The sequence below is a fragment of the Spodoptera frugiperda genome, chromosome 2, assembly GCF_023101765.2.
Source record: "Spodoptera frugiperda isolate SF20-4 chromosome 2, AGI-APGP_CSIRO_Sfru_2.0, whole genome shotgun sequence".
Lineage (NCBI taxonomy): Eukaryota > Metazoa > Arthropoda > Insecta > Lepidoptera > Noctuidae > Spodoptera > Spodoptera frugiperda.
In genome coordinates, this window is record NC_064213.1 from 3544291 (window position 1) to 3559740 (window position 15450).

At 34.3% G+C, this 15450-nt stretch overlaps 1 protein-coding gene across 10 annotated transcripts in view; it reads right to left on the minus strand.

The window, feature by feature from the left end:
• The window catches only part of LOC118268866 (POU domain, class 6, transcription factor 2), a 149536-nt gene that overhangs the window by 114521 nt on the left and 19565 nt on the right, over nt 1–15450 (minus strand). For 6 of the 10 annotated variants that reach the window (XM_035583633.2, XM_035583635.2, XM_035583632.2 and 3 more), the window contains one exon: nt 6991–7104. The exons of the other annotated variants lie outside the window; for them this stretch is intronic. In XM_035583633.2, coding sequence (XP_035439526.1) covers nt 6991–7063 — 73 coding nt within the window. In that variant the 5' untranslated portion in view covers nt 7064–7104. The remainder of the gene's footprint in view (nt 1–6990; nt 7105–15450) is intronic. 10 annotated transcript variants of the gene reach the window in all.

Here is a 15450-nt window from a genome sequence, read left to right on the forward strand (position 1 = left end):
TAGGAATTTGTTTTAAGTTAGGAACAAAGGTAGGGGTTTTTAAAATCAATTTAGCTTTATTAATTATTATGTTTTCGGTTTTATTCGGCTAGTTTCTATCCGTGCTAGAGCCTCGCAGCGTGACAGTCTTGTGTCGCGGAATGCGACTGCTGAATATGAGCCAATAGCATAGTAACGTAAATAAGTAAGCCTAAAAACAATAATTATATGAGTTAGTCTCATTTAAGCCAATTTAGCTTAATAAGGCCACCTTTAAAGCTACTTTTCACAACGTTTCACGAGTATTTCCAATTTCTTTGGAAAGGCAATAAGCAGAAAGATAACCTAAGGTACGAGTAAGTAACGGCGTGGCGTGGCCCATAAACTCCTACAAAACTAGATGACAATGACTTCGGAGAGTTTCGCCATTTATTACTCGTAATATCACTATAAAAATAAAAATCTTAAAAACCCGTGAGTTCAAAATTAAAAATGCTTGATCACATTTAACAATAACTATATATCCAAAAGTAACACCTCAATTTTCTTAACCAAACCCGTAAATAGTACGAACAAACGAATCCCTACATTTCGACAACAGCTATAGTTTTTCAAAATGTTTACCATCGACTAGACCTGTCGAACTCGCGGACTATTTAGTTAGCCTGTGGGTTACCAGGGTGTTACGGAATGTCAACTTATACATACATACATACAGACGGACAGACATGTATATGTATATGGCTGGTTGTCTGTGATGGTGAACGAGAAGGGTATGGTATCAAATTCATTGAGATTTAGTTTGTATTTTAATAGTGTATGGAGTAGATCTTTGTTCTGTAGTGGATGTCTTTTGGCTTATGATGATGATTGTTGTTTTTTATATTATTCAATGATTTTAGATATTATTATAGTTGAAAATTTCTTAAGAACTTTATTGGAAGTTATAGAAGATCGCCAGTTGTTGTTGCCATTATAGAAAAAAAGTCAAACTAAAATCCAAATAATAATATTTCTCCTGGGGCTTAATTTGTGATTTTGTTCTGATTTTCTTCATTTAGATCTTAGCAAGACATCTTGGCTTTCAAAATGGATCTCTATTGCAATCAGTACTTATTATATCATTGATTAGTTAACATATTTGTATTAACCTAGTAGTTATCATTTTCTTGACTTGTTCAAGCTGTTAAACAAGCTATTTTGAGACATTCGAACATGAATTACAATTCTTAAATTAATATGAATAGGTAGTTAATCTGTTTTAGTATTCCGTAGTTACTTTAACAGTAGGATATATCCAAGTTAGACTGTACACAAGAAGTGTCTAGGCAACATAAGCAAGCCAGGTGTCCTTTAGGCTCTTCCCTTCGCCTTACGCGGACAGAAAGGCTGGTGGACAAACAACCACATGCACACAAGAAACCTTTGAACGTAAGTAATAAACTCACGCACAAAGCTCAAGGCTTTTAGGCAGCCTTAGCTTAACAACTCCCACCTTGACTTGAGACAGCCAAAGAGCTTTATTAAGGAGATGTCTAGGTGACAGATAGTGGTTCAGAGTTTATTGGTCGGAGAGTGAATATTTTAACAAAAATAGACGAAAACGATATTACAAACTAAGACAAGACCAATGATTGTGCCACAAATAGCTGGCGGAGGCTAAGCAACACAGGCCGATGCCAAAACCTAGCAGCCGTCGAATATGATTGCTCCTAATGCGGCGGGCGAGTGCGGGGGTGAGGTTAGGCTGTAGGGTGTGTGGCTCGGGGTGCGGGGAGGGGAGGGTTACTGCGTCGCGCCGTGTTCCTGACCGAGCAGTAAGTCTGGCTTAATCCTATCGGAAACGCGGGCCCCCATTGAAGATCGGCAAAGGCTCAGTACGATGTACTAAAACGATGACATGTCTGAAGATTTGGAATATGTTGCGTGTTATCGGTAGGCGTTCGGGGGACGATGTGTCGATCTTTGGTACGTGAGGTGTTTGTCGTGTGAAACTTGAAACCTTTGCTTGAAATAAATATTTGATGAAAAGCTTGTTAGAATAAAAATGTCAGTCGACGTCTATTCTTGTTTCAATTACATCTACTGACAACAGTAACCAAAAAACCTATCCATCAAAAACAAACCATACAACTAAAAACATAAAATCCAAATTCAATTAAGAAACTAAAGACACGAACCCATTGATCTCAAACTTCAAACAGATACATCACTTAGCAACGAAGCCTACGCACTCAAAACCTTAACTGGTAGCTGTCGACTTATCCCCCCATACGCTCTCACGTACACCCTGGCTATGCATCTAGGCGGCTAGAGGGGGGACATTACAAATTAATAGCACAAAGACCGGCCACAGATCGCCACTGCGAAAATTTACAGGCACCAGACACTTATAGTACTACACTATAAAGGCGAGCCTTACTAACTGCGCTGATATTAAAACGATTTGTGATCTTCCTTGCTTCGTTCTTCATTTGTAATGAGATATTTATTTGTTCAGCTTTGTCTTAGTGTATCGTCTTTTGTAAGATAAGCTTTTTAGTATCGGGTTTTTCATTTAAAATGCGAAAGAAACGGTTTTCATTGCTAGGTACTAAGAAATCTTGGTGCACAAATTAGGTGCATACAGTTGGGAGATGAAATATTTGACGCGTACGTAACATTTTGTTGTTAGGTTATTCGTATTACTTCGTAAGAAAAGAAAATGAAGCGTTTAGGTAATAATCAAAACCAAAAGTAGAAGAAAGAAATCGCCTTACAATTTCATATTAAAATGATATTTATTTTTGCAAATAGGTTACAATGTAACTCTTTTACACGTCAATCTTTCAAATAACTAGCTGAGAAAAAAAAAAACGTAGATATATATCTAACTTCTAAACAATTTTAAGCGTCTTTTAGACAATAACATTTTCTACAGACAGACAGTCCAATTCAATCAAAACTTAATACCAAGTACGAATGTACACTAAGTGGAAATGACGCCACGACCTACGACTACTAGCATTCAGTTACGGATGGTAGGTTTTTAATACGAGGTGTCACTTATATGTGGTGTGCGGTATAAACCGGCGTCAGTTCTTGCATTATTGAGTATAGTTCCGTAGGGAGTGGGAATCAAACTATTTTTGTTAAATTGTGATACTTTTTGATTGGTCAATATTTTTGTTTTGATGGCTGGTTGAATAGATGTTTGTAAGTTTTGTTATAAAACTTTAGGCTTAATTTTATTGTTCAGCGTAGGAATTCTTTTGTTTTTGTGTTTTGTATTCAAGTAGGTATGATATTTCTTTCAAAGTTCAAAGTTTATTTTGTTTATAATAATGATTTGATTTTGGAAGCCTTTGGAAACTGAATTTATATTAGTGTTTGATAGTGGACGTGCCTATTTACTTACGTGGATCTTATAAATTACTAAACTTGACGATAATAAATTTTGATTAGTAATGGTAGATAGAAAGGGAGATACGTTACAAACCAAAGCGTCAATATTAATTTAGACGTTGGCATTAATTCGTATTCATCAACCAGTGTCCGTTGACATGCAACTGGAATCGAATACGTGAAACCCTTTTTGTCGCAACTTTTTTATTCCGTTCCAATATCATTTGTGGAGGCTTTAACGACTGCCTCTCTACAAAAGTAAGCGGACAAATTGCTTCTAAAACAACAAAAGCCGACCGGAAAAATTCACAATCGTACCGAATCATTAATCTCAGAAACAAATGGAAATCGGCCGACATCTGCTATACTCGGCTCGAAAAAATGGCTGCCATAGTCGACAGTTGTCACGTTATTCTCGACGGGATTAATTAGAAATGCGATTAAAAGCAAACAAAACAGGGAATGGTGAACTTAAATTAATGAAAAATTACCACCCTCCGAGCACTCGTCAACTCTTTTTTTTAACGGGGTCGCTGCCGCGCATTAAGCGGCTTTAATTTGAATTCGGAATTAGAATTACGCGCGCTTTATAATTATTGTTTTTTTTTTTCGGCCAGTGACGGTTGATTTCTAATTCTAACGAGGGTTTATTCGGAAAGTCACTTATGATTTTTTTTTGTTTCGGTATGAATATGCGAAATTGGATTTTATTTAACCCACTCTGAAATATTCAAACATAGGCACAGGTAAATTGGTGTACCTGTGCGAAAGAAATTATAAATTCATTTTTTCGATGGATATTTGAGAGGGGAGGACACTCGACATAATTTCTGGATGCGCAAATCTGCTCGAGTAAACAAACATTCCTGCATATATCTGGGAATATAATATGATGGAAGTTCTGATCAATAAATAACAATAATCCTCTTCCAAGATGGGCTGACACAGTGCAATCGGAATAACAAAGTGGTGTAGCAGTAAAGCTTTCAGATCAGAACACTACATGAGATAGTACCTGTACTATTGGACTAATCTATTGAACTTTCTCAACGTCAAATAATAGTTCCAAGATATTAAGTTAGTGATCCATTTGACGGTAATGAATTCCACTATAATTAAAAGGTATAAGTTTTGGCTATTTACAGCAGTTACATTTTATAAATTACATAGAATGTATTGTAAGATATGATTTGGCATAGTAAATATCAATATCCTATAAGGCCCACTGCTAACGAAAGGTCTATAAGATAATATAATTAGAATTATAGACAGAATCGGGTATCTTGAGAGACCACGACTATGTTAGTCCGCTGTACTAAATTAATAAACATGTATTCCCCCCAAAAAAGTAAGTAAGCCATCGCCAATTGTGTGATGAGTTCCGTGTTATAGGGGGTGAATCTATCGTTACACACATGCTTTGAAGTGATGGAGCCTAAAGACTCAAGAAGAAGACGTATCAAGAATTCAAGCTTGCCTCGCAAACGAGACATTCAATTCAATTAAAATAATCATCGACTGATTGCTTAACAGTAATCATCAAGTCATCTACTATGAATACAGTTTACACTAAAAAGCTCCAAATCTGTTATGAAATCAATGAATCACAGTTGCCAGCTTCAATTTACGAGATACTAATACAAAATGCCAATTACTGTCTATCCGATATTACCGGTGCATTGCCGATGACAATGTTATTAGGGACAGACCCCCGGTTTGTTGGGATTGTCTCATTTTGACATACGATGTGGTATGGTTCATGGGGCTCTTTTGTGGACAGGTGGTATATGGTTTAAAATATTAATGAGTGATAGAAATGTTAAAGATGACATTGAGTTCTTTTGTCGAACCTAGCTACACTGACGGATAAACTATTATTTATTTGTTGACGTTTCGATAGTACATATTTATGAGTTTAGTTATATCCTAAGATATGAAGGTAGAGTAAACTGATTTAAAGCTAGTTCTGTCTTAGGAAAAAACCACAAAACCCCTACCGATTTAAGAACTGAAACGGAGACCACAAAGTTAACAGACGGAGTTACAACTTTCTCACCCAAGGAAGTCTATACATTTTACCTTACAAGACCCCAAATAATAATGAATTTTAACAAGGTAAAATGAAAATGTCAAACAATGGTGTGACGGTAGTAATAATAATAAGGAAATAATAAGTGATCGGTGCTCACGCGAGAGGAATGATGGTGGAGTGCTATTGTCGCGTCAAGAGGGACAAGGGCCCTCCGAGGTGAGTACACACCTCCGGCTATGGTGGGTTTTACGTAATTCTGTGTTGCATCTTATTACACAAGAGCTTTATAATTTATTACGAGGAGATCTTCGAAATAAACCAAATTATTTTTATAGAGTAGATGGTGTATATTTTAAGAATTTGCAACGGTTTTTTTTTTTTTATTGTTAAATAATACGTGGCCGCTATCTCACCTGATGGTAAGTGATGATGGGGCCTACGACGGAGCACGTCTGCCCATAAGCAACCTATTCACTCGGGCTTTGAAGACACCCAGGTTATACCCATCAGGAAACACAGACTTTTTACGTATGATTGAATTTGTTCATAATTGGATTAGTAAAATGAAACCTGACGAAAGTTCGATAAGACTATAAGTGAAGACTCAATTCAAATGAGGTGTAGTCTAAATTTTTATGGTATGGTGTATTTTTAAGGTATAATTGGTAAACGAGTAGACGGATCACCTGATTTAAGCAATCCCGCCGCCACACACGAAACACCAAAGGCTTTACAAGTGCATTACCGGCGTTTTGGGCGTTAGGAATTTAGGGGAAACAAAATCGAATCTATTTTTGATCGTACTGTAACTGTAGCTATGTTTTAAGATATCAGAAAATGCTACGACAACACTTTCATTTACGAGTAAGTTTATTCGACTCGGGGCGATCTTAAAAGCCAAGAATCATATAGACCCACATAAAATCTTTACTTTTAATAGTATATTTGTCACTTAATTAAACTCTTCACACCAAAATATCATTTAACCGCTTATCTCTGAGTCGAGCAAGCGATTCCCACATAATTATGCATTTAATATTTCACGCGGGAAGCAGCTGGTTAAGTATTTTTGTTTTTAAATTCAATGAGCTTTTCTGGGTGTCAGATTATAAGCAATGTGACTTTATATTGAACCTAATGAAGTTATTTTTAAGGTTGGTTTTTGAAAGTGAAGATGAAAATTGAAGAAAATATGGATTGTGGTAGGAATAAAATGAGCCATAAGAGAAACAAAGACTTGTTAGAATATTTGATTGTATGTTAGACAAGTAAGCGGGAAAAAGAATGGACTTTTTTCTACGCAATGAATTTCAAGAATTAATAGTATCTAGTCAAAATTGATTTTGTATGTTGGTTAGTTACGCTTTCACACCTCAATTTTTGCATCGATTTCGATGAATTTTGGTATCTACGATTAGAAGAGGACAAAGTCGCAGATACGCCTATGTATTCAACCGAGGAGAGAGCAAAATAGGTAGCCATTAAAAATATATACGATTGATAGGATCGAATTTTGTTTACTATGTATTTTAGAGACATTATTAAAGTTTTCAGATCAACATGGACATATTCATGGTACTATAGAAAATACTCACGGTTTTGATTGAAGTGGGTAAACAGAGCGGTAAGCATCCAGGTATCTTTTGACGGGTATGCACAATTGTACATGTTATATTTCGATTCTAAGTCCCCGTTATATCCATGTCGATCTGAGAACGAAACAAAAAACATTGGAATGTATCAGCTTCTTTTTGAACTTACTCAAATATGAGAATTAAGACTCATATATTAAAAGAGTTTTATATAATTGAAATGATAATACTAGAGAGATCATTGATGTAAAAATCTACCGTGTTAAAGTAGTGTTTAAGGTATTTAACCACGAGACAATAGGTGCTTAGGATTTAGTGTCTCATTTTGTACAAATAAAAAAGTGAGAATTTCTGGAACGTTTGGAAAACAACTTATAAATATTGATTAAGTTTCTAATCAGTTCCATTACTATAAAGACATTAAAATTAAAACAATCCAAAACCACAGTTCAACGGCACATACAAACACAAAAAATCACCTTAATCGTCTACGAGTAGCAATAATAGTATAAAATGAAGCGTCAACAAGTCCTTTGAACTAAATATTAATAGCAGCATAGAAACAGGGCTTTTATTACTAACACATCACACGAACAATCGTAATGGTCAAGGAAATGCAGGGAACGCGTAAAATTCCTTCTAATGTGTTATTTACAGACGACAAAGCGCGTAAATTCACAATGGTGATGATATTAAGCACGGTGGCAGACTGCTAAGGAGTTATTCTGTTGTTAAACTTGAATATGGCTTGTTTGAAGTTACTTATGAGTGTTTGGAAATTATGGTCGTAGATGACAAAGGATTGGAACGAAAAGTACTGGTTGTAATTGATATTTTCATTAAAGATGATAAAGGTGATAATGCTAGTGTGTTTATGACTTTGGCTGTAGAAAAAGATGATTGACAATTACCAACAACCCTTAAATTCCTAAGCCCCAGAAGGCCGGTAACGCACTTGGTGTTTCGATTGCTTACCGTCAGGTAAACCATCTACTCTCTTACCAGGTTGTACCATAAAGAAAAATAAAACGAAGAAAGAATGTATTAGTTTTCAAAATCCTATTAAAGGATAAAACTTAGCATTATTTATCCTAGAGATACATGCCAGAAGTTTTAGTGTAGACTGTTGAAGTGATTGATTAAAAAGACTCCAAAACCATACTGATATCTTTTCGAAAGGGAAGGGAATGGACGCAGATAGTTCTGGTGTGTCTTTAACAGCAGATTTTATTAGTCTTGCTTCAAACACCAACAGGTAATATTCTCTGAAGACATTGAAAGAAGAAGTTTGCACATTAGACAAACAATGAATCTCCATCAAAATAGATATTTAAAACAGCACAATGGAATACTTCTATAGAACGTTGAAATTGTGTGTTTATTACACTCTAGGAGATTATGTTGTGCTGTGCTGTAATAAAAGCGACCTGTTTAGAATGCAAACGAGATTAGGGGATGAACAGTAAAAAGTTTGAGCTGCGGTGACTGTAATGTTTGCTGTTTTCAGGACAGGAGCTCCAATTTAACGATTTGATTTGTTTGGTGTTATTGTTAGTTAAGATTTTGGAATTGAGAACGTTATAAGACGCTTTACGTTGATGTAGAAGAACTGTTAACTGAAGTTAGTTATCTTTCTTCTTTATCATCATCATCATATCAGCCATAAGACGTCCACTGTTGAACATAGGCCTCCCCCAATGACTTTCAGATAGGCCGGTTGGAAGCGACCTGCATCCAGCGGTTCCCTGCGACTTGAATCAAGATTATTATCTTTCTTACATAGGACCAATTTCTAAGATTTAAGAAGGATAGCAATCGCTTTGTGTCTGTTCAAGTCTCCTTACCAAACCACCTGAATATTTTAGTTCAAATGTAGCATGTAGGCGTTGGTATGTTTATAAACATACGCCTACAGATAAGTGCTTGATGCTGCAAACTTTAACGTTTCCATTTGAATGGGGTAATACTATTATGTCATTAACTTTTCTCATAATTTTCGTTTGACTAGTAAAAGTAATTCCGGCTATCTTTTTAACTTTCGGTAGAATGAGTATTGAAAGCACTTGAAATCTCTCAATGCCGATGTTACTGTTTCACCTTAACCTACTTTTTTCAATATACCTACTCTGAAATGGAACGAAATATCATTCAATGATTATTAAGTTGAGTATATTTTCAGTTATTATCAAAAACATAGTCCACCGTTTAATACTGACGGACTACCTAGTGGGTTACCGGGACTCCGGCTAGAAAAGCAGAAGTAGCAGCGGCATGGTTTTTAGATTCTGACACTCCCTCTCACCTCGCCCAAAAGAAGACATTAAATGATTTTCCCCTCAAAAAACGAAAATCCATCGTCAAATAATACGGTTATACTACTAACATACGTAATAGTTACTTGGTTAAAACCACGCTATAAGTCCAGAAACCATCCTGTCAAAAACTATAGCACCATAAAAAGCATTCCTACGCGGTAACCGCTAGTGTATCGTTGAAAACGCAAATTAACCACTGGCTTTTACAAATATCGGTCAATTAAGCGGTGAGAGGGATAACAATTGAAAACAGTTTCGCTTTCACCGAGGCCAGGCATAAACGCATTCGTAAATATAATAATAGATGAAGAGATACATATATCAATGAATGTCCACTGCGTTTTCGGACGAGCACTTTCATTTTCGATGCGCGTAGAGCCCATGATTTTGGCTTATTGGAAATTGCAATTTGGTATTTATTTTCCATTTATGCGCGTTTGTTTTTTGTTTTATTAGATTTTTTTTTGTTTGCGCTGCAGGTATTTGCGTGCTTTGGTGGTGTTTTAGTTTTTAAGTTAGGATTTGTGTTCGATTTAGCTGCGATGGGTTAAATTTTTGTTGGGATTTCACCCTGGTTAGTTGTTTTTTTTTTGGTATTAATGTTACGTAGTATTAATTTCTATCAAGCAATCAAACTATATGGAACTTAAACAATACTTAAGTTTTAATTCGATAATAATAATTATTTATCTATTCCAACAAATCAATTCAAATTCATTTAAAATTAGTATTTCATAAAATCTTTACTCGAATTTCAAAGAACAAATACAAAAAAACTATACATCAAAACTAGTCCAGCCGTTCCTAAGATAAGCGCAACATTTTTATTAAAAGACAGACATTTAAGCACACGAAACAATTCACTAGCATTACTCAATTGATTCCACGGAGTAAATCAACATGCATTGTCCCAAATACATTGAGCGTGGCTGGTCACCCCATCGTTTTCGTTCCCTGCCAATCCCGCGTGATCGCCGCTGACCACACGTTTGTAAAATGTGGATAATTATTTCAGTTTTATATTAAATGTCAATTTTAAACTGTGTGCTTTTGGTTTACTGTCGGATTGACAGTTGATGTCGGCATGCAATTAATTTAAGGTTAAGTAGAGAAAATTATTCTTTTGGCTCTTTTATGGTTAAGTCGGTAAAACAATTATTTTGTTCCAACATATCTTCATGTTGGAACAAAATAATTGCTTTAAAATAGTTAAACGATTATTTCAGCTGTTTTTGGATTGTATTTTAATAGTTAAATATGTTAACTTTTTTAAGAAAACTGTTTTATGGCTAAATTAAAATCTTTATTCATTGAAATCAAATTTTAATAGGGATGATGACAGAGTATGAAAATTAAAAATCTAGTGTGTCCGTTAGTTAGGTAATGAAAAAATAGTAGACACACTTATTTTTTTCATATAAGTTGTATAAGTGATTGCAAATAGGTCATTTCTACGTATAAAAAGTACCTAGAAGTGACGTCACGCGATATTTCAAACCAAAATATCTTTGAAACTATTTATATCCGTAAGAAAATAAAAAATACATATCTAATCTTTAAAAATAATCTACAAGACGGACATTAAAATAAAAATTAGACATCTACCCTATTAAATAGAATCGTGCCATTGGTAGCAGCAAAAGATTTAACGATTAACCAAACAATAACTCAACATCTGTGCAATACTCACCTACTGCACAAAGGCTGCACAATCATAAAAATTGCTCACCCATAAAATAATCTCAATAATAATATGCATTAACATCTATCACCATTCTAATACAAACTCTCCCATGTAAGAGTTAAGGTTGAATCTTAGTTGTTCATGTCTTCTATTCATTAGTGAATCGAATCAAAGGGTTGGCAAATCTAAGTCCTATTGTTACCAGTCACGCGTCTAACTTAGTATTAAGTATCCGTGTTTTTATATTTCCGTTGCCATAGAAATTAATGATTTACATTTGTATAGACGTTACATGTTTATAATAAGGTCTTATACACAACGATGTTAGAAAATCTATTTAAATACGGTACTAAGACCGTTTTGTATAATATTTTTTGTGACCAGTTTTATATTCTAACGAGTCTGTTTTGACTGTTGTTATAGGGTAGATGACTAATTTTTATTTTAATGTCCGTCTTGTAGATTATTTTAAAATATTAGTAACGTATTTTTTATTTTGTTACGGAAACAAATACTTTCGAAGATATATTGATTTGAAATATCGCGTAATGTCACTTCTGGATACGCGTTATGTGTAAAAATGACGTGACGATCGATTTTACATTACGTGTGATAATATTCCTTAAAATATAAACAAATACAGTCCAAAACTAATTGCATAGTCAAAGTCAAAGTCAAATCCTTTATTCCAATTAAACCATAACGTCAAGAAATAAACAATAGTCTGTCAGTCTGTCCGTCAGTGAAGCTAGGTGCACGTTCCAAAGTGTAGCTTCGAATTGAGAAGAAGGAGCAAGAAACACACTGCACAATAGTTAGTCACTGTTTATAAAATATCGGCTAATAGAAATCTCGCAGTAATTGTCGAGAAATGCAGATACACTTATTGCCGCATTCAGAGTCATTTAATGATTACTTAAACCATTCCTTAGTAACGATTTTGTATCGAAAACAATTGCTAATGACTGGGTTAAGTTACCATTAAATGACTCTGAGTAAGGCGGTTTACTAGTAATCTTAACACCGCAACAAACATAAAATTAAAATCACACGATCGTCTCTCGTCTCGAACAAATAACAAAACACGACAAAAGACATTCTAAAACACGCCATAAACCGACAAACGCGGCTTAAAAACGCACAGAACCCTAATAATATTAAAAACACAAACACCACCGGGTGACATCTCGTAATTTCGATTCTAATTACATTTAATGTCCACTGTTATTTTTTCGAGTTTTAATGCGCGCCCGCCATAAAAAGATAATCACAAAAATAATTGAAACGAAATAATAAAGGCTGTAAGGAAAGGGGGGGGGAGGGGGGCGATTAATGACGGCTCGGGGAGGTGCGGGATAGTCGGCGCATTAAGGCCTAAATAATCAACATAATTACACTTTTTACCTTGGCATCCCCTTTTCACCCTCTAATAAGTACAGTTGAAAAGATTCTCTATTTATATCGAGGCTTTTTAATGAAAATGATAGTTGATGCGCAGTTTAATGTTTGTAATGACACTTTTTTAATGTTTAAGGGTGAATATGTAAATGATTTGATGAAGTATCAGAACTCATTTTATCTAAACTTCCTTGAATAACGAAGTAGACATTTAATAGGAGTTACGTTTTGATTTGTAGGATCGGATAATAAGACTTAAAAACGAGATATCATTCTAAAATGATGCTAAAATGCCTTGTCATTTAGCTACTAAATGTGTTGACAGGACTATCAGTATACGTATCAACTTGAAGAGACATTTACGTTACTTTTAGTAAACAAAAAACATCAGAACATTTAATTCTAAATAAAAGCCATGGTAACCCTTTAATTTTAAAGAAAACAACTACTTTAAAGAAAGGTGTAGTCAAAAGCAGAAATTAAGGGTCTCTGTGACGAGTGCTTAATATATTTAAGTATAAAACTAAATATATAGCAGTTTATAATTGGGAACGCAGCAATAAGTAAAACGGGCACCCTTCTGCCGAAGAATCAGTATATAATTAAAGATAATGAGACGCTATTCAGATTTAATTCTAAATAAAAGCCATGGTAACCCTTTAACGCTGTATACACGCGTTATAGCATATTCATTACCAATAATCAATGTATAGGGGTTGTCATCTTATACACCCGTTATAACAGTTGTATAAGTGTATGTCATTTTACACAATCCTTATTCAGTCGTATGAGCTTGTTTAGCGTGTGAATAACCAACAAATTTATAGTGGTTATTATGGATTATTTAGAATATCTGCGCCATTTTAATATTCTTGAGTTGGACGATGAGGAACGACCAAGAAAGACAAAACCTTATAAAACACGTATTGATTTCTTTTCTTTCGAAAAAGATGAATGTAAACGTAAATACAGGTTTACTAAAACCTTATAGAACACGTATTTGATGCCTTTTTTTCGAAGAAGATGAATGTAAAGGTAAATACAGGTTTACTAAGAGATATGTCAGAGAAGTGGTGGACTTGATCCGAGAAGACATAGAACAAACAAAGAAGGTTGGCTGGCGGCTTCTTTGTGCTACACAAACTTGAAGCTCCTTCAAGTTTGTGTTGCTCTCAGGGTATGGGCGCAGTAAGAAGTACAAGACGATGCAACCAGCATACATGGCAAGAGTCAAAAATTAAACATTTACTTCCTCTTGCTGTACTGTAAATTCTTTAAATGTTTGAAACTGGTAATCAGGCACCATTTCATCAACAACAGAGTCAGAGGCATCATACGATATTACTGGACAACTTGCAAGACAATTGTTTATAAGAACACAGTTTTAACAAACATTTCCTTAAAATAAAAGAACAAGTTTATACTGAGAATGTATTTTATTTATTTGAGTTTCTAGTCAAATATTTTGTTATTTTTAATTTCTTAGCTCTTGTTCAGCTCGCGTCCACTCATAGGCTTTTAGCATGTGTTTCTTTGTTATCTCATTTTCAGTCTACGACAGTTCTCATTGAGAACTTGATTTCTTATCATCTGCTCATCCTTATGCTGAAACAAATAGGTAGTAATTTAAAAAATATATAGGTTTGAGAATTAACTGGAGCAGAATTTGGAAAATAATACTTACTTTAAACCCAATCACAAGGGATCCCAATTATTAGTAGCACGCTTTCTGTTCATTGCTACGATACAAACAACTCCATTTCCCATTGTTATCAATAATAAAATTAATGCATATGAAATATAAATACGAAAAACAACATGACCTGTGTTTGTATTTATCTTTTTACATTTCTTGCGGAAAATGACATTTGACGTTTCAAAGCGCGTTCAAAACATGTTCTTAATTATAGATGACATTTTACCGATTGGAAAATGTAAAATAAAATAATTTAAATATCTACATGTATGTATACTGAAAATATTTTGTAATAAACAGAAGTCCTTAATTTCTTATTTTCTAGTGACTGGTAAATAAAATCATGTAAATATGAAAGAAAAATAGAAATAGAAATGTGTGGTGTTTTTAACGTTTTAAGGTTTCGGAACACTTCTCAAAATGTTACCAATAGTGTTATAACAATTAAATAGTTACTCGCTTACACACTGTTTATTAGTAAAGTAGTGTATATCTAGCTATTCACACCTTAAACACTGAATAAGTAATCAGACGTTAAACAGTTGTTTAATATATTTTTATTAGTAAGACCGTCTGTTCATGCATGCTTGTCGGTGAAAGGTACTTTTAATTATTATTTAGAATATTTTCTTTATGTCTTGACAACATTCATGACAAAAAACTTGTATGCCAATTAACCCAATCAGTAACTCGACAAAATAGTTAAGGAAATTATAAATGCGACGTCAAAATGAAGAACCATCCATAGAATATTCATTCGTAGCTCCTTAATATATCCTTCACGAAATCACGACTGACGAAGACAGGGACTAAATGAAGGGGTTTTTAATTCAGTAAAATGGTAATACTTACAAATCTAGAAGCCTTTTCGTTAATCAGTGTATTCAGTTGAGAGTATCTTATAAATTCATTTTGTCGTAGGCAGACATTCAACTAACTAGGACCGAAATACCTATAACAAATAGCACTTGAATATTTTTTTAATTACCGACTCTTTACAAGGTGTAATAAAACTTAATAAATTCAATTAAGTAGCATGTTCAATTGGCTACAAAAAACATCTAATTTTTATCACCCCAATAAATGACAAGCCCGGTTCAGACTCGTTTGTGTCTTTATTTATGACATTTGATAGATATAGAGCGGCTACCGTACACTGCTCTAATTAAATTAAGTTCGAAATTATTTATAGTACATTGCTGTTTTAATATGAAAGTTAAGTTCGGAGTAATGAAGTTTAGTAGTATTGTATGAAGTGTAGATCGAAACGGTCGTGGTAGCTACATTATTACCCCGCTCTCCCCTTTACACGAAAAAATATAGAAACGCAAGCGTACACCAACGTCTAATTAAAATGATTAACTTAATGG